The sequence below is a fragment of the Pleurodeles waltl genome, chromosome 6 (genome assembly GCF_031143425.1).
Source record: "Pleurodeles waltl isolate 20211129_DDA chromosome 6, aPleWal1.hap1.20221129, whole genome shotgun sequence".
NCBI classification, from domain to species: domain Eukaryota; kingdom Metazoa; phylum Chordata; class Amphibia; order Caudata; family Salamandridae; genus Pleurodeles; species Pleurodeles waltl.
Genome location: NC_090445.1, coordinates 444,671,664 through 444,690,637, shown reverse-complemented (window position 1 = coordinate 444,690,637; position 18,974 = coordinate 444,671,664). Strand labels below are relative to the sequence as shown.

At 45.4% G+C, this 18,974-nt stretch overlaps 1 protein-coding gene across 5 annotated transcripts in view; it reads left to right on the top strand.

The window, feature by feature from the left end:
- The window catches only part of KLHDC8A (kelch domain containing 8A), a 74,933-nt gene extending 60,537 nt beyond the window's left edge, over window positions 1–14,396 (top strand). For all 5 annotated transcript variants that reach the window (XM_069238542.1, XM_069238546.1, XM_069238543.1 and 2 more), the window contains one exon: window positions 12,511–14,396. In XM_069238542.1, the coding sequence (XP_069094643.1) occupies window positions 12,511–12,704 (194 nt within the window). In that variant the 3' untranslated portion in view covers window positions 12,705–14,396. The remainder of the gene's footprint in view (window positions 1–12,510) is intronic.
- Window positions 14,397–18,974: the final 4,578 nt, after the last annotated feature.

Below are 18,974 nucleotides of genomic sequence, written 5' to 3'. Positions count from 1 at the left end.
TTGCAGGGGACATGCCTCCACATACCAATCTTTCAGTCACATAGGGGTACGTGCAGTGCTTAATTTGTGCTTGTTGTTTCTGGTGCTGAACACCAGCACTTATTTTTGAGGGCTGGGGCTTATTCTTCTGCCTCAAGCATTTGCTGCGAGCAAAAGCCACATATGGAAAAGACGGATGAAGAGAAAAACGAAAAAGCGTCACTAAGGGAGAAAGTAGAAAGCTGCAAGAATGAGCTGAAGGGGCAGAGAGTGGTTTTATATGGATTGAAGAGGCCAGAGATGGCTTCAGGATTACGCCGCCTCAGTATCCTGTGTTCACACATTTAATTGCAGCAGCCGCATGTTTAAGAGGAGGGCTTTGGCCACCGGCACCTTTTTATTTACAAATTAAGCACTGGGTACGTGCATTTTGTGACAGGCTCCACACACTACAAGTTTGTTGCCCTCCCATTTCAGCATCTCAAAATTTCAGTAAGGTAATGGTGGTAGTCGACAAGCTGGTCGACCAAGGTGAAGGTGGCTGCTCAAGACTAACTGCGTACAGATGGTGTCAGATCACCGGTAGGCAGCAGCATCCCTGCTGTTTGACTTTGGCTTTTCCATCAACATACCCATTTATCATCTAGTGCCCTCTTAGTGACTTCTGTTCATAGGGGCACTACTGGGTACAGAATTGTGATCATTCCCTTCTCCTCAGTGGAACCTGGACATTCAGAAGTTTTGGGAGGGAGTTCAAGTTCCAGTCATGATTGCTTTTTTGCCTGTTAGATCTGCTGGCTTCCTGCACCCTACCGGTCATCTATGCATGCTGGTGTATAAGGGCTCTCCAGTGATGTGTTGGTCAGCAGTGGTTCTATCCCAAGGGAAATCTGTTGGACACAGTTATGAACTCTTGGGACACTGCAACAGACTTGAGCTGGTGATTAGCAGAGGACCACCTGTCAGAAGGGATGTCTTTTTACCCTCCTGCAGCAGTCACCACAGTAGTGACAGAGGCATCGACCCATTGAGTGGTGAGCATATATGGAGGAAATAGAAATTAGGAGTCTTTTGTCTCCAGACATGCAGCTTTCCACATCAGCCTGCTCGAACTGTGGACTGTACATGTGGCCCTGAAAGCCTTCCTCAATTCTCTTTGTGGTTTGTACGTCCATATCTTGAGGGACAATACGAGCACCATGTATTATGTGAATAAACAAGGAGAAATAGTGTCTCATCTTAATTTTTGGGAAGTGCTGAAGATCTGGGTTTGGGGCATCCAAGCATGAACTCTGGGTGTTCACCGCACATCTGGCAGGCACTCTAGGCAACAGGGCCCACAGCCTGATTTGGCACCATCTTGCCAACCAACAGATATCTTCAACCAGAGGTGGTCTAGACCATCTTTGCCCTTTGGGGCACCCCTCTGGTGGATCTTTTCTCTACTCTTGAATGTGCAATGCCCAGAGTTCTGCACCATCCATTATCCATTGCAGGGAGCCTTGTGCTGTAGGGTGCTTTACAGTCAAAGTGCAGTTTTCCACTTCAGTAGACATTTCTTCTCATACTCTCGATTCCTCGATTCTTAAAGAAGATTCATCAGGACTAAGCCTAAACCATTGTGATCAACCTGGATTGGTCAAGGATGGTACAGTATGCAAGAGTTTTGTGACACATCACTGTGTCCCTCGCGTTGTTTACCTTTATGGGCAGACTTCCTCTCCCAGTCAGTGTGGTAGCTTCTGCACCCCAATCTCCAGAACCTCCACCTTCATGCCTAAAGACTGAGTGGGGATACTTCAGTTCCCTCAAACTGCCACCAGAGGTGGTCGATGCCATACAGTAAGTGTGTCACTGCTCCATTAAATTTGTTTACTCTGGGAGGTGGGATCATTTTGTCGCATGATGTGCAGAGTAGAATGTGAATCCTCTGATGAGATCTTTCGGAGATCCTACATTTTGCTCGTGACTGGCCCAACAGAACTGTGCTGTGGGCACTAGCAAAGTCTATATTTCAGCCCTGTCTGCATTTATATGTCTGCCAGTACAACTTCCGCCGTTCAAATGCCAGCTTGTGATCAGATTTTTGGAGGGACTCGCACACGTTTCCTCATATGTTTTGTGATGCCCCAATTGGATCTGAGTTTATTCTGACCTCTTTGATGGGGTTTCTGTTTAACCCCTTCACAGTCACCAGTTGCATTTACTTATGTTTGAGACCCTTTATCTTGTGGCCATTATTTCCATAAGACATGATAGCAAGTTGCAGGCACTTTGTGTCAATCCATCTTTCACATGCGTCTCCCCAGGTAAACTGGTCCTGAGGTCTAAAGTGACTTTCCTGCTTAAGGGTGCCCCTTTCCATTTGGTACAATCCATTACCCTTTCCCACCTTTTTCTCTCCACCCAAGCAAGGAGGAGGAGAGATTATATCAGCTGGACCCTCAAACAGCAGTCATTTGTTACTTCAACCGTATGCGGGTGACCAGGTCTGGCAAACAGCTCATTGTGGCATATGCAGACATGTGAAAGGCCAAAGCAGTCTCATATTGGATCTTTTTATGCATCAAAATGTGCGATAGCCTTGCCAAAAAGGAACCACCCTAGGGAATTCATGCTCATTCTACCAGAGCAAAGTCTTCAACTTCAGGAGTTGTCGGGGTGTCCCCGTGTTTGACATTTTCTGGGTGGTAACATGAGCATCTCTTTGTGCTTTCACCAAGCATCCTTGCTTGGACTCAGACGTGAGGAAGGGTGGCCATTCCTCATGTGATGTGCCTCAGAATCAGTGATGTAATGAAACGTGAGTGGGGCCCCTGCAAAACACATAAAGGGGGGGGTCCCTTAAACTCAATAAGGAGCCTGTGCACAGTGCCAGACAGTGCACGGTGCATGACTGCATGCTGCAGATATGGCCCCCTGGAGCTTTAGGCTTCCCTGCAGCCCCCCCGGTGTGCCACTGCTTATCATGTTCTTCTCTGACCACACCTTTAGGCTCTTCCCCGGTAGGGGTACTGCTTTAAAATGTACTCAACAGGACAGAAAACTGCAGACAGAACAGTTCATCAGAATGAAAAGTTATTTACCTTCGGTAACAATCTATCTGATGGATACTGTATCAATCTGCAGATCCCCATCAATCCTTCCAACTTCTCCATTCTGAATGATGGTCTAACGTCTTTTATTTAATAAGGGTTCAAGCTAGTTTGATGCACTTCACTTCAACGATCAGTATGACACTGTAATCATCTCTGCCTCTGAGGGCACAAGAAAAATGGATGGGGAACTGATGTTGGTGCGCCAGAGTGGCACAATATACTTCCACTGATGTTAGACATGTGCCGCTTCCAGCGGCAAGATGTAGCCAACACCACTTACAGGCAGAGTTATGAAAAGTTTCCAGATCCAGTCTAGTGCCTGGGGTTATTCAAGAAATGAGGAATAAACAGGTCATTACCAAAGGGAAGGAACTTTTTTCTTATTGTATAACACAAACAAAAATTATTGAAATCAGTCAGGGAGACATAGAGGGTACCAACAAATTATTTGTCGCTCAAGCTATATTTATTTAAGACAGTAAGAGTCTTTAAGAAGCCTGTTACTTTAGAAATTGGCAATCTCAACAAAGGTTGTAGAGGAAGATAAAGCAGTTACAGAGAGGATGTTTCTATGCGGCCTTTATTGAGGGCACTTGGAACGTTATATGTCCTGGCACTAAGGCCTACTTAGTCTAATGTAATGGAAGAGGTCTGCCTTTCTGTACAACTCGTCAAATTCTGCACAACAAACTTTTTGTGCCACCGCCACCTTGCAGGTTGTTCCAAGGCAGAGCCTGTATTCTCCTGGATTGAAACATGTGACCACTGAGATTGAGAGAGACATGGAGGTGGGATGAATTGCTCAGCACTTAAGCATTAGCCCAGTTCCTGGGTGATGAGACCTGAGTAAGTTCATGATTATGGACTGTGTAAAAATATTCTATTGATTATCTGCCGTACCTCCTCTTTAAAAAAAAAAAAAAAAAAAAAAAGGCCACTAATGGGATAAGAAATGGTCTTCATGTCAGCCGTCAAAAAAGCCTTAATCGTCAGCTGTTTACCTCAAAACTGATATTGAGGTATTTTTGTCATAAAGAGATGTGCACAGTATGCTCTTATGACTTATGTGTTTATCATGTTCACGAAACACACGTCAAGAGACATTATGCTGCGATGTTTGTACTAGATCTGTGTTCACATTTGAATGCCTTGCATAGAAGTGCACAAATAGTATAGTGGCCAAGGTGTTTAACTGGTTACAACAGTGGCTCTCCAGCAACAAGAGGTCCAATTCTTTCGAATTCACTGCCCTAATGTCTCCTGCTGCTTCCACAACTAACTGTTATGCCTAATTAGAAGATTTACTTCCTTGTAATAAATTATGTACTGTCTCGCTATCCTCCGCCTGCAAATCTCTCTCCTTTCGAGGATTCCAAATGATGATTCAAGATAAAGTATTTTCTGTTGAGCAAGTATGCTCTGTGTACAGAACAAAAGTTTAAAATTTGCCCAGCCAGAATCGCAAACCTACCAAATTGGAAACATTTTTCACTGTTTGAGAGGAAGTGGGGTCTCTGAGGAGCTGGAAATGAGGATGGGACTTTCAGGCTTGCACAGTCAGAGCTGTTATGGAGTGACATTGAAGGGTGCAGGGCTTTAAAAGGGAAGTAGCAACTTATATCTTGACCAAAAACACACACAAAATCACTAAACCTACCTGCCATGTGAGACTCAGAAGGTGCACAGACTCCTCACCTGGACTGGAAACTCACTTTGAGTAGGAGAATCTAGCTCATTTTGACTTCACCGTGTGATATCAGCTCTTCAACAGTTGACTGTGTAAAGCAAACCTATGTTCTCCAGTATTGGGGTATCTTTCATAGATTCACATGCTTGAATCATTCTCCGTCGTCGAAGTGGGAGTCCCACGGTACATAGAAAGCAATAAATAGAGAAATATATATATATTTTTTTCATTGAAGTCAATAGGAAAAAACATATTCAATTGTACAACTATCCGCCTCATTGGAAAAAGCCCAAACTTCAGCCAATCAGGCGAGACCACCCCTTTAGAATCCTCAGCACAGAGGCTCTGTCTCTCAGATTTTCTACCGCACATCGTGTGTAAGGGAGTCTCCCTGAGCTCTGCTCAGTTTTCTGTCTCTTCAAGAGATAATCTTAAATTTTTCACTTTTATTCTTACTGTAGGATTATTCCATCATGTCTACAGCAAGAAAAGGTTTATTTAGACCTTGTGGGACCTGTGGGAAGTTAAGACTTCACTGTGAGGACCCTCACAAGGAATGCATCTACTGTCTCCATCCAGAGCATAAGGTCAAGGACTGTAAGATCTGCAGGACCTTTCCCAACAAGACTCTGAGAGACAGAGAAGCCAGGCTCCTACTTTGGCTTCAGAAAAGAAAGGCCAGAGAAGCTCTTTCTGAGGAGGAGGACAGCGACACATCAGTGACCTCAAAGAAAAGGAAGAGGTCTGTGGAGAGCTTCTCCCCCAAGAGCAGTAAGTCAGCTAAGAAGCTGCATGCATTTAAGGACAAGCCGGAGGAACAAATTTCAACATCCAAGGAAATGTGTGGTAAGGTTCGCTCAGAGCCATCCACACCTGCTTCCTCATCAAAGAAGCTCAAAAAACCTTCAAGTTCCCTACCACCGTCGGCGTCCAGAAGATCCACACCGTCGACGAGCGCATCATCGACGGCAGGCCTTCCTTCATCGACGACAACAGCGACGGCCACGTTTACGGCTCCATCGTCGCCAATGATCGTTACCTCATCTCCACTGTCATCTACAACGATAACGTCGGTGAGCTTGAAATGTGGTCCATCGTCGGCTCACACCTTGAAGATTACAAAGAAGACGTTGACGGGTAAGAAGATGAAATCTTTACCGTCGACGCACTCATCGACGAGTAAATTCAGAAGATCTTCGTCGATCTCACCGACGAAAATAGCGACAACACACCCGTCGACGACAACCCCGTCGGCGGCAGCCCCATCGACGGAAACCTCGTCGACATTGGCACAGTCGACGGCAACATCGTCGACGCTCACGGCACCGATAACGGCTCTACTGACGACAGCTCCGTCGACGCCTACACCGTCGACGAGAACACCATCGACGAGCGCTCCGTCGACGGCTCAATATCCTGAACATTTTGGAGCATCTCCTTACCTGCAACAGAGAATTCTACCAATAAAGAGCAAGTCTTCTCTCTTACTTCCATCGCATACATCACCCAGTAAGGTCACACCAGTACCTCCGCAACATCTCTTTGCTGACGAGGAGGATGACGATGATGTTTACTCTGATGATGGTTTCTTTCCGGTGGCACGTAGTCCATCTGAACTACGCATTAAGTGTCAGGAGGAAGATGAAGAAGAAGATGTCCAGCCTTATTCGGACCAGCAGAATCAGAGTCACCTGCAACTTCAAGAGCAACAGGAGCAGACAGTTCAGATGCCTATCTCGTTGATAGCCAATCTACGACAGATGATGCAGGATTATTATTCAAGATTTCCTCCACCTGGCTCGTCTACCCTGGTGCAACCTCTGCAGACACCAGTGTCCACCCCTGCTAGACCATCTGAATTTCCTGATCCTACCACAGCCCCTTCATCTGGACAAGATATTGCTCCACCTTCATCTGAGGACGAGCAGGAAGAAGGTGAAATTCAGGACACTGACTCACTCATTCCAGAATGGGATGAATATCAAATTCAGACACCATCTCCATCTAAGCCACCGCCAGTGGACTCTCCACCGCAGGATATTGGTGGCTTCCATAGTGTGATGGAAAGAGCTGCGAAAAGATTCCAACTGCCAATAACATCAAAGCAGTCAGACTGTTTTCTTTATGACTTCAAAGAAGATACTAGGAAGTCTGTAAGGGCTATTCCCATTGTTGACTTCATTTGGGAGGAGGGCCTTAAGGTCATGCAGACTCCATCCTCCATTCCCGCAGTTTTACCGAGGCTTGAAAAGAAATATAAAGCACTGGACAATTCTCCAGCATGTCTGGTTAGTCACCCTAAACCAGACTCGGTCATATCGCAGGCAGCTCAGAGAAGGTCCAGGAATCCATTGGCATCTCTGACTGCCCCCCCAGACAAGGAAGGACGCCGGTTGGATTTGATTGGGAAAAAGTTCTCAACGATGGCGGCCACTACAGTTAGAGCAGCAAATTCCCTAGCAATCCTAGGAAGGTACGAGACCAAGGAGACAACAAGAAAGCACTGACCTTCATTGGATGCCTGCGCCCAGCCCCTATATCAACACTCTAATAGGGGGCAGAATTTCCAAGTTCCTACAACAGTGGTCCAAAATAACTTCAGACAAATGGGTACTCGATATTGTCAACCGAGGACATACACTAGAATTCAACCAACCTCCCCCTCATGTACCACCAAGAGGTCCCCTGCCAGCCCATCTCAATAAGCTTATGGAACAGATTGCTATCTTAATGAAGAAGGGAGCAATAGAGATCGTACCAAGAAGCCAGAGGGGAATAGGTTTTTACTCCCGCTTCTTCCTTATTCGGAAAAAGACAGGGGACTGGAGACCTATTTTAGATCTTCGTTCTCTCAACAAATACCTCAAGAAGCAGTCTTTTTGCATGATCTCCCTTCAAGACGTCCTGCGCCTACTCAACCGAGGGGACTTTATGACATCTTTAGATCTCCAGGATGCATATTCCCACATTCCCATTCACCCCAATCATCGGACATTCTTACGATTCAGGGTTGCAGGCACTCACTACCAGTTCAGAGTGTTGCCCTTTGGCCTCAGGTCGGCCCCAAGAGTATTCACCAAAGTTTTGGCACCGGTGAAAGCCCACTCAGGCAACTGGGGATACAAGTGTTCCCGTATTTAGACGACTGGCTAATAAAGGCATGAACAACATCAAAGGCTGCCAGAGACACGGAGACATGTCTATCTCTTTTCGGAACTCTAGGCTTGACAGTCAATTACCCCAAGTCTCATCTAGATCCTACCCAGAACATCACCTTTCTAGGGGCCATCTTGGACACAGTCCAGGCAAAAGCCTTTTCTTCACACGACAGACGAAAGAAACTTCGAGATTTAGCAGCACGTCTCAGCAAAAGAAGGTCCGCTTCTGTGCGGACTTACAAGTCTTTTCTGGGGATGCTTTCGTCTTGCATTCCATTGATAGAAAACTGTTGTCTGCACATGAGAACACTTCAACAGCAGTTAGACAATCAATGGAAACAAATAGAAGGTTCTTTCGACAATGTAATTCGGATAACCCCATCAGCGAAACAAGCTCTCAAATGGTGGAAGGATACGCCCCTCATCTCAGAAGGTCTTTCATTTCTGAAGGACAAGCCAGTACACATTATAACAACAGATGCATCCCTATAGGGATGGGAAGCTCATTTGCAGGATCATTCAATGAGAGGGAAATGGTCCGCTCAAGAGTCTACTCTTCACATAAACGTATTGGAGTTAAGAGCGGTTTCCTTGGCACTCAAATCCTTCCTCACAAACATCAAGGGTTCTTCAGTCTTGATAAGAACAGACAATACTACAGTCATGCATTACCTTAACAAACAGGGGGGCACAAGATCGCAAGCATTATCACTAGAGACGCAGAAGCTGTGGCATTGGGTAATTCAGCATCGGATATCCATCAGGGCGGTACATCTCCCGGGAATCACCAACACCTGGGCAGATGCCTTAAGCAGGACTCAAACCAGCTGCCACGAGTGGGAACTCAATCAGTCAGTTCTCGATCGTCTCTTTCGTCGTTGGGGCAAACCCAGTCTGGATCTGTTCGCGACCAGAGACAACAAGAAATGCCAACACTTCGCAAGCTGGCGACCGCAGAAGGGATCAAAGGGGAATGCGTTTTTGAGCAGATGGTCAGAGATTTATGCATACGCTTTTCCCCCGCTTCCACTCATCCCGAGACTTCTGCAGAAGATGAAGAGGGAACCATGCAGACTTCTATTAATTGCTCCCAGATGGCCACGCCAGTTCTGGTTCATAGAACTTCTATTACTTTCGGAGCAGCCTCACGTTCGACTGAAGACACTACCGGATTTGTTAACAACGAATCAGGGTCAGGTACGTCATCCCAACCCAACGTCTCTTCGTTTATCAGCCTGGCTCCTGAATTCTATGAATTCGACAGCCTAGACATCCCTCCAGATTGCAGGGAGGTACTTGCCTGTGCCAGGGCTCAGTCTACAAACAGGACATATAAGTTCAAGTGGAAGAGGTTTTGCTTATGGTGCTCAACTTCCAACGTTCATCCTCTAAGGTCCTCTCCTGAACAGATTCTGCCATATCTATTGCATTTAGCTAAATCCGGCCTTTCGCATTTGTCTATTAGAGTGCACCTGGCTGCCATATCCCGTTTCCGCCGAACGTCTCAGTCACCTTCTTTATGGTCATCCAGAATAATAAAACAATTTCTTAAGGGTTTGTTCAGGATGTTTCCGCCGATTCACCGTCCTTCACCTCAGTGGCATTTGAATATTGTGCTCTCCCAGTTAATGAAATATCCGTTTGAGCCCATTCATAAGGTGGACCTCAAATTCATTTCTTTTAAAACAGCCCTCCTTCTGGCCTTGACGTCAGCAAAGAGGGTTAGCGATATCCAAGCCTTCACAATCTCTCCAACCTTTCCTCCAATTCAAACCAGAGGTGGTCATTTTGAGAACTAATCCAAAATATATACCTAAGGTTCCATCGTCTTTTCATCTAAATGAGCCGGTGGTTCTGAGAACATTTTTTCCAAATCCACAAACTACAGCGGAGCGCGCATTACATTCTCTGGACATTAAACGATGTTTACAATTTTATATACAAAGGACTAGCAACTTCCGTAAATCTGAACAACTGTTTATCAGTTATGGACAGATCAATAAAGGCAAAGCTGTTACTAAGCAGACCATAGCGCGCTGGATCTCTTCTGCCATACAGCTATGCCACCAGTTGGCAGGGAAACCGTTATCATCCAGTGTCAGAGCGCACTCCACCAGAGCGGTATCCACTTTTGGCAGCTCTATTCGCAGGAGTCCCTCTGAGCCAGATCTGCAGAGCAGCAACATGGACACGTGCTCACACCTTTACCCAGCACTACTGCCTGGAAGCTACGGACAGAATGGATGCCGCGGTAGGACAAGCAGTGTTACGTAATTTATTTGCATAAGGTGAGCCAATAACCTCTTACCCTCCATCCTCTACGTATTGCCAGAATGATATTTTCATGTAAATATATCTATGTGTAGATGTATATATTCATATATGTAATATTTTAAACGGTTGATTGGCAAATGTTAATTACCTATATGAGTCCATATAGGATGAATTATGCACAGGCATACTTCTGGTGTTTCAGAACTCAAAACATATTTTCCTACTGCTGGCTACTCTGATTCAAGCATGTGAATCTATGAAAGATACCCCAATACTGGAGAAGAAAATAAGTTACTTACCTGTAACTGTGGTTCTCCAGTATTGGTATCTTTCATAGATTCACATGCGACCCACCCTCCTCCCCAGAGGGGCTCACCTCTTTTGCTTTCCTGTAATCACTAGTGCGGAGAAATCTGAGAGACTGAGCCTCTGTGCTGAGGATTCTAAAGGGGTGGTCTTGCCTGATTGGCTGAAGTTTGGGCTTTTTCCAATGAGGCTGATAGTTGTACAATTGAATATGTTTTTTCCTATTGACTTCAATGGAAAAAAAAATTAAAAATCTCTATTTATTGCTTTCTATGTACCGTGGGACTCCCACTTCGACGACAGGGAATGATTCAAGCATGTGAATCTATGAAAGATACCAATACTGGAGAACCACAGTTACAGGTAAGTAACTTAGGGCCAGATGTAGAAAGATTCCAAATTGCGATTTGCAATTTGCGAGTCCCTGCGACTCGCAAATTGCAAGTCGCAATTTGGAATGCAGAAAGGTGTCTCAGACACCTTCTGCAACTCGCTATGGGGTCGCAAAGACCCACCTCATAAATATTTATGAGGTGGGTCGCAGTTTGCGACCCCATAGCGAGTCTAGGCACTCACGGGGATGGTGGCCTGCTGGAGACAGCAGACCACCATCTCCGTGACTGCTTTTAAATAAAGCAGTTTTTTTTTTTCTCTTTGCAGCCCGTTTTCCTTAAAGGAAAACGAGCTGCAAATAGAAAAAAATACCGAAACCTTTTGTTTCGGTTTTTTTCAGAGTAGGCTGTGGTCCATAGGACCACTGCCTGCTCTGAAAAAATAATTTTGTGAGCATTCACAAAGGGGAAGGGGTCCCGTGGGGACCCCTTCCCCTTTGCGAATGAGTTACCATCCACTTCAAGTGGATGGTAACTGCGAGTTGATTTGCGACCGCTTTCGCGGTCACAAATCAACTTAAATCGCAGTGCGAGTCGCAAATAGGAAGGGAACACCCCTTCCTATTTGCGAGTCGGAAACACATTTTGCGAGTCGGTTCCGACTCGCAAAATGTGTTTCTGCATCGCTTGAGGGCTTTTGCACCTCGCAAACGGCGTTTTTCGCCGTTTGCGAGGTGTAAAAGCCTACCTACATCTGGCCCTTATTTTCTTATGTGACACATGGTGGCACTGTGTGAGCAGAAAGATGTGGAATCATAACTGAAACTAAAAAGGAAAACCATATATCCCTGACTCACATGTGACACAGCCATACTCAGCCATTGCGCGTATCACCTTCCAAAGTCCTGGCATCTAGGTTTCATTGTCATAGAACATGAAAGAATATCCTTGTGCTGCTGCCTCAATCTGCATGCGGATTCCAAATCTCTTCTGCTCAGCAGCCATGGCAGGCACGCTCCTCCAGTACATAGCGGTCACCTCCATTTAATAAGCCATTGTAGTAACCTGACCACTATCTGCGTTTTGAGCCTTCAAGAAACAAATGAGAATTTGCAAGTTCCCCACCTATGGAACATCTACTGGAATGGATCATTGGAACCCATCTTAGAATGCTTTAGTCCCCCCACCCCACCTCTGTGCCTCTACAGTGGTACAAAAGTGCACACAGTTCATACCAGAATAACTGAGAGCTATGAGACGAGTCATGCAGACATTTTGGTCTTAAAGCGAAAAGAAGAGGACACTAGCTTGAAAAGAAATAAAGCTCTTTTAGTGCCTGAGGATAAGAAAACTAGCAGGACTTCATATTATAAGAAACAGTTAGCAGAGCAAGCCCTCCTTTGAAAAGACAGTGGGTCCAGAGAGGGGAGAGGAAACATGGTTTCGAAGGAGATCATGTCAGAAGGGCGAGGAGCTGTGGTGCTGGTAGGACCATCACTTAATTGGAAGGGGAGTGGGGCTTTTCAGTTTGATCGAGGAGGAGTTACATTGAGGTAAAGATGAATTTGATTCCCCAGCCCAAAGGTCCTACAGCTTAAGTGTGTACACTATGGGTGTGTTTTGTTTTTTGCATGCTAGTTTGTCAGCTGTAAGTTTTCTTTGTGTTAACGTTTCAGGTAACCAGCCAACAGTTATGGAATCCACCGAAGCATTTCACCCGATCAAAAACAAATGGGAGACCCTGGCCCCGATGCCCACGCCACGCTGTGCTTGTTCCACCATCGTGTTCAAGAACTCTCTTTTTGCCATTGGAGGAGTCACCCAGGGCCCAAGTGATGCCGTCGAGGCCCTATGTGTGTCGGACTCCTAGCAGTGTGTCCTTTCCTACTCCAGGACCCTTATGGACTGTACCCAACCAGCCTCCTTTGTGGCTGTTGTTATAGCATAGATTGTGAAGTGTCCCACTTCTTTCATGTCTCTGCAATAGCAACGTAGTGTCTACCCATCTCCTGTGGATGAAGGATGACCTTGGCTACACCTAAAATGTGTCTCGAGGCTCAGCCTTTTGAGAAACGTCATTAATGCTGAACTGCCAAAAGATACCCTTCCACACAACCAGTGCTTAATGTGTAAGAGTGAGTGCCCGTGACCAAAGCTCTGCTCAGAAGCCTGCTGCCGGCCCTGGTGCGCTGAATACCCAGGCTCCATAGTCTTGTATTCACCTCAAGCCTATTTAATCCACCACCAGACACTCCCTGCCCCTTTGTCTCACTTTTGCTGTCCCCTTCTTTCTCCCTTTGTGATAGTTTATAAGTCTTTCTCTTTCTTTCCCCTCTGTGCATAACTCCTTTGTTTTCTTTCTGAAGATGTCTGATGAGGTAAAATGTAAGTGCTGGTCCCCCAAAAATTGAGTGCCCACCAGCTCAAACTGAGCACGTCCCACAGCTGACATCAGGACTTTTCCTCCTGGCTTTTTCATGTTTTTTCCCATTGTTGGTTTTTAAGCAATTAGCCCTTATGATATTTGCTCTTTGGGATTGCAGAGAGCAGGCCATTTTGCTTGTTGATTGGGTGAGAATATCACTTGTACAGTGAGCCGTATGACTAATTCAAATTTGAACACTCACTGTGTATTTTGGGCAGTTTGTGTTGAGTGTCCTGCACAAGTGAGGAGGAGTTGGCCTTATTCTGATTCTGAAATACAGCTTGTAGAAAGCTGTTAATTTTGAACGCAGGAAGTCAGGCTGCTGCCAGGTGATGTCACTGTAGCCCATAAGCCTTCAATTGTAATTCAGCATGGGGCATAGGCATGCCCTGGGGTTGTCCCTGTGATCTGAAACCACTGTCTACGATGTTGTAGGCTTTATGGTGGGAAATGTATGGTGATGCCACAGTTTCTGGCCATCCTTTCATCAGTGTTATGGCAGGTGGGGGCTTCAGGATGTTCTTTGAGCTGATAACGAGGACTATTGGTGTTTTTGACTTACCTACCAATGCTGGCTTAGCAAAGAAGGAGCATCTGTTTTTTTTATATATAAATATTGTGCCGCCCCCGCCTTCCCTTCTCTTATTTAACTTGTTTCCACAGAGAGGAGAAAAGGCAATCACCATGCATTATGTGAGCAAACTTCAGTCGACTGCCAACCTAGTCTCTTTTTAGCAATTTGCTTTTCAGGACCCAGAATGTAAAAAAACATCGATTGCTGGGTGGAACAGTTTCTACGTTTTCAGTGTTTTGACTTTGGAACTTAAAATGTTAGTCCTGGTTTGACTTGCCATGTCATTCTGGGGCAAGTGACTATATCCATTTTGACTCAGTTATTGTTTGAGAAGTGCTCAGAAGCAGGGCAATATCATCATCAAACATTTCCATACAGAAATCTGTGAATTAAAAAGTGTAAATCCTGGGGGCTATCTTTTGGTAAGAGACAGTGTTCATGGCATTTTATTTCACCGTCAAACAATCCATCTGTCCTGAGTCCATACCCAGTTTGCCCATGTTTCCAAATTCCTCGCACTGTTAATGTCCTCCAGGTCTTCATAAATTGCTTACAACTGCTCACACTTTCTATGTCTCCCAGATTTTCATACCAGTATTACACTGATTCTAATATAATTTTGAAACAAACAAGTTTTATGATGATTAATTTTTCACTAGAGATTTTGTTTTTTTTCTTCTTGTTTGTAAACATGCTGTCTTTCATGTGAGAGTGCTAAGCACCAAGGATTTAAGTGGTTTGTCGGAAAGGTGATGGTGTGACCATGTATTATGTTATAAAGGACCCCTTGCTGTACATGATAAGGATGTTGCAAGTCATCTCGGATTTCCATAACCTTATGGATAGTCTTTTTCCTGTATACGGTCATGGAACTCCTTGGCAACTTACAATTTCCATATAATATAGGAAATGGGGTACTGTATCCCATATATCAAGTGTAATCACTACAGGAACCCGACAGTTCACCCTTAGGCCAGTGCTATAAATTGCACTCCTCTTGGTCCAGTGCTGTGGAGAGTGTCCATCCTAAAACTGAGCTATGAACTTAGTCCAGTCAGTACTCAGCTTGCAATGGTGTTAGCCAGTGTGCACTACCATTGCTCTTTCTTGGGGATTGGGACTCTAATTCTCTCATAAAGGACTTACTCACAGTGCAGCCATCCATACTCACAAGTCCCTTGTGTCAGCTGACTGCCTGCTTGTCAGAGCCCATCGATGGCCAGGCATTGTCCCGTTGCTTTGTAGGCGATTGGCAGTACTAGTGTAGTAGATGGTCACATCATAATGGTCATGGCAGTTACAGAAAAGCCCGCTTGGTACTTGTGCTAGACAAAGTTGTCTCAATATCCTGAAGGCTCCTGCTGGGACCAGGCTTCCCACTGCCTCCGCCAGCCCAGGTGTGGTGTGTTCTGACCGATTTGTGGGCATTTTACCATGGGGCAAAAACTGACACACTCCATGGTGAATAACGTTTCTTTTTTTCTTTTATTTTTAATGAGGGGGTGCCACTCCCGGTGCCCCGGTTCTCCCATGCACCCTGCCCATGGGCATTTTACCTTCTCCAACTGCAGTCCGGCATGGGAGCCCAGCATTTCTCTTTGGCGCTGGCCGCCCAGCGCCACTTCCCGCCTCCTCGTCCTGACTGAGCTGCTTCTGTGACTGGACAGTGCTCTTCAAATGCTCTTGGCTGAGCCCGGCTTAAGCTCTGCTGCTTGGCTGTGTTTATTTCCCCTCCCCGTGGGCCAGATGAGATGAAGAGTGAATGCGCCTGTGTGATCAGTGGACTGAGGGACGTGCATCAGCTCTGATCAGTGAGAGGGGATGCTCCTCTCATAGAGGGGAACTGAAATGGAACATGTGTGCTGCTTTGTGAGAGGGACTGGCTTCCCTATACAGACCTATATTGTGAAATTTACAATCGTGGGGAACTCCCCGACAAGGTACATTTTGGAATAGAATATTAGTTGGGAGTGTTACTAAGTGGTTGTTAGCAAGTTCAGGAGCCTTGTCATGAGATAACCCACACCGAGTGATATTATAAACCTATACTGTGCTAAGGATAAAGTTACACCTGCCCAGTATGGTCCTCATGTACAGTAGAGGCTCGTGCAACCATTCCATATGGAACAATGTGTAGTTATCTAAGAGGGAATATTTGTGTATTTACCAGTATTATTTCAGGTGAGAGGAAACAGCATATCCTCAAAGATATCCAGTGTCTTCTTTATAGGCACCACATTTTGCTCTGCTTAGATGAGTTACCTAACCCATGTGACCATGTTCTATATACTAAGAGGTTGGCTAGTCAACAAATTAACAGGAAGTGCCCACCCAAGTGCTGCCTCTGGGTCGCCAAGCCAAGCCAAGCCCTGAAAATATTAAGCATGTAATAGATGCAACAACCCACGCAGGAATATAAGGTGTCTTCAGAATTAAAAAAAATAATAATATTTCTTTAACATGCTGAAGTGTTTCACTTTAGCACATTCGATTGTGTCTCTTCATTGTGAATTATTTATTAAAGGTGAGCGGTGTTAAAGAGTAACTGAGAAACATTCCTGCCCCTAGCGTGATGACAATGGTATTAGTGAAAAAAGAGGCAAGTCAGTTGTCTTGTGAACCCTTTATGTGGCCTAGTTTCCTCTTGTATCTAAAGCAACATTGTAGTTTATTAAATTAAAGACGAGAAGTTTTTGTATGGTGCACATCCACAACTCATGTATCTTAATATTTCAAGGTGCTCTCATATGTGATAAAGAGCAAAAAGCCTTGGTTACAAAGGATCTGCGTAGGAACACACAATTTTGTCAAGCAGGGAAGCCAAGATTGAGCCCAGACGTTCAATTTCGCCACTAGATGGTTATTTGTTTCTTACATCAAAGGCTAATGCTGTGTACCTAATTTTTGAAAGACAAGATTAGAGCTGGGGGGCAGAATCCATATTTTCTTTTTTTTCAGTTTTACATAACGTGAACCTTGCCCACATACATACAAGCACTTCAGAACAGACACAGACTAAGTTATGTGTTTTTTTTATGGCACATGGAGATTTGCCACTGTGCGGAGCCAAGGCCAGGATTCAAACCTGGTACCTCTTGTTACATGGTCGGCATTTGTAAACACTGAGACACATAGCATCCTGTGACAGCCTGGCTCGTTGTCGGCTCGAGGTTCTAACTGAACCTCAAACTGAGCAAGAGCGAGAGATCTAGTTTGAGATTTCAGTGGCTAACCCACCTCTATATATACTGCAATAACTGTCCCAAAATGAACTATATTGCACCAAACAGAAGAAACCCTCCCTATGGGGTTCTATGTAACGCTGAGGTCATAGAGAAACCGTGACGTATGGCGAATAATTATTGTCGTAGATGTGTTGGTTATTTGTGTGTGTGGTTGTAGAGATCCTGTCCCAGGTGTGTTGATTCTGGTGTCGAACTGGCACAGTGCCTAGAAGAAATTGCAGCAGCAGGAGTCCTGTCCATCTCTATTATGTTGCACTGTGCTAGAAAAACATTCCATAGTGACACAAGACCATCGTCAGACTGGGACCGCGGGCCCTCGTGCGACGGGTTGGTGCCTGAGGGCTAGCTATGAGCTGATTCTCTTTTTATGCTGCTGTGGGACGGGTTCCGACACCTTATGAGAGCACACTCTCTTGGCCTTCCCGCGGTCACCTTCTACGGAACGACAATGGCCTTTGGCGGTGACAGTATGTGGGGTGCCTCTTGCCAAACCGGCATCAAAGCGCTATAGGGAAGTCCTTCACACAGCGCTATAGGGAAGGCATCCTCACAGGAGGTGCTGCTTCGAGCAGCTCTCCTCAGCCTGGGAGTGAGGGGCCTGGGGAGAAATGGGGTTCTGGTTTAGTCTCCCACGACAACCTTAAGGCCACCACACTATTTACGATGGCCAGATGAGTAAGGTGGGACTGCAGTAAAGGTCCAAGTGTATAAAAATAAGCATTGGAGCCTGAGAACACTGGTGGCGGGGTCAGTGGGGTTAAGCACTGGGTCAGGGAGGTGGTTAAAATTAATAAATTAATCTGTAAGCATGTTGTTGCTTTTCACCTACAGATAACTTCACATAAAATATAACACACACCTTAAATGAAAACAAGTGCAATTGAAATTGTGTGGGAAATTCATTCCGTTCAGCATAGAAAAGCTCAAGTAGTTAATGTGATTACTGCAAATGTGTGTGTGCAAAGGGGTGCGTGTAGGGGGGGGGGGGAATCCACAGATATGAATCTTGGTAGATGTACTGAGTAATGAAGAATTACTTGTGTATTATACAGGGAGTGCAGAATTATTAGGCAAATGAGTATTTTGACCACATCATCCTCTTTATGCATGTTGTCTTACTCCAAGCTGTATAGGCTCGAAAGCCTACTACCAATTAAGCATATTAGGTGATGTGCATCTCTGTAATGAGAAGGGGTGTGGTCTAATGACATCAACACCCTATATCAGGTGTGCATAATTATTAGGCAACTTCCTTTCCTTTGGCAAAATGGGTCAAAAGAAGGACTTGACAGGCTCAGAAAAGTCAAAAATAGTGAGATATCTTGCAGAGGGATGCAGCACTCTTAAAATTGCAAAGCTTCTGAAGCGTGATCATCGAACAATCAAGCGTTTCATTCAAAATAGTCAACAGGGTCGCAAGAAGCGTGTGGAAAAACCAAGGCGCAAAATAACTGCCCATGAACTGAGAAAAGTCAAGCGTGCAGCTGCCACGATGCCACTTGCCACCAGTTTGGCCATATTTCAGAGCTGCAACATCACTGGAGTGCCCAAAAGCACAAGGTGTGCAATACTCAGAGACATGGCCAAGGTAAGAAAGGCTGAAAGACGACCACCACTGAACAAGACACACAAGCTGAAACGTCAAGACTGGGCCAAGAAATATCTCAAGACTGATTTTTCTAAGGTTTTATGGACTGATGAAATGAGAGTGAGTCTTGATGGGCCAGATGGATGGGCCCGTGGCTGGATTGGTAAAGGGCAGAGAGCTCCAGTCCGACTCAGACGCCAGCAAGGTGGAGGTGGAGTACTGGTTTGGGCTGGTATCATCAAAGATGAGCTTGTGGTGCCTTTTCGGGTTGAGGATGGAGTCAAGCTCAACTCCCAGTCCTACTGCCA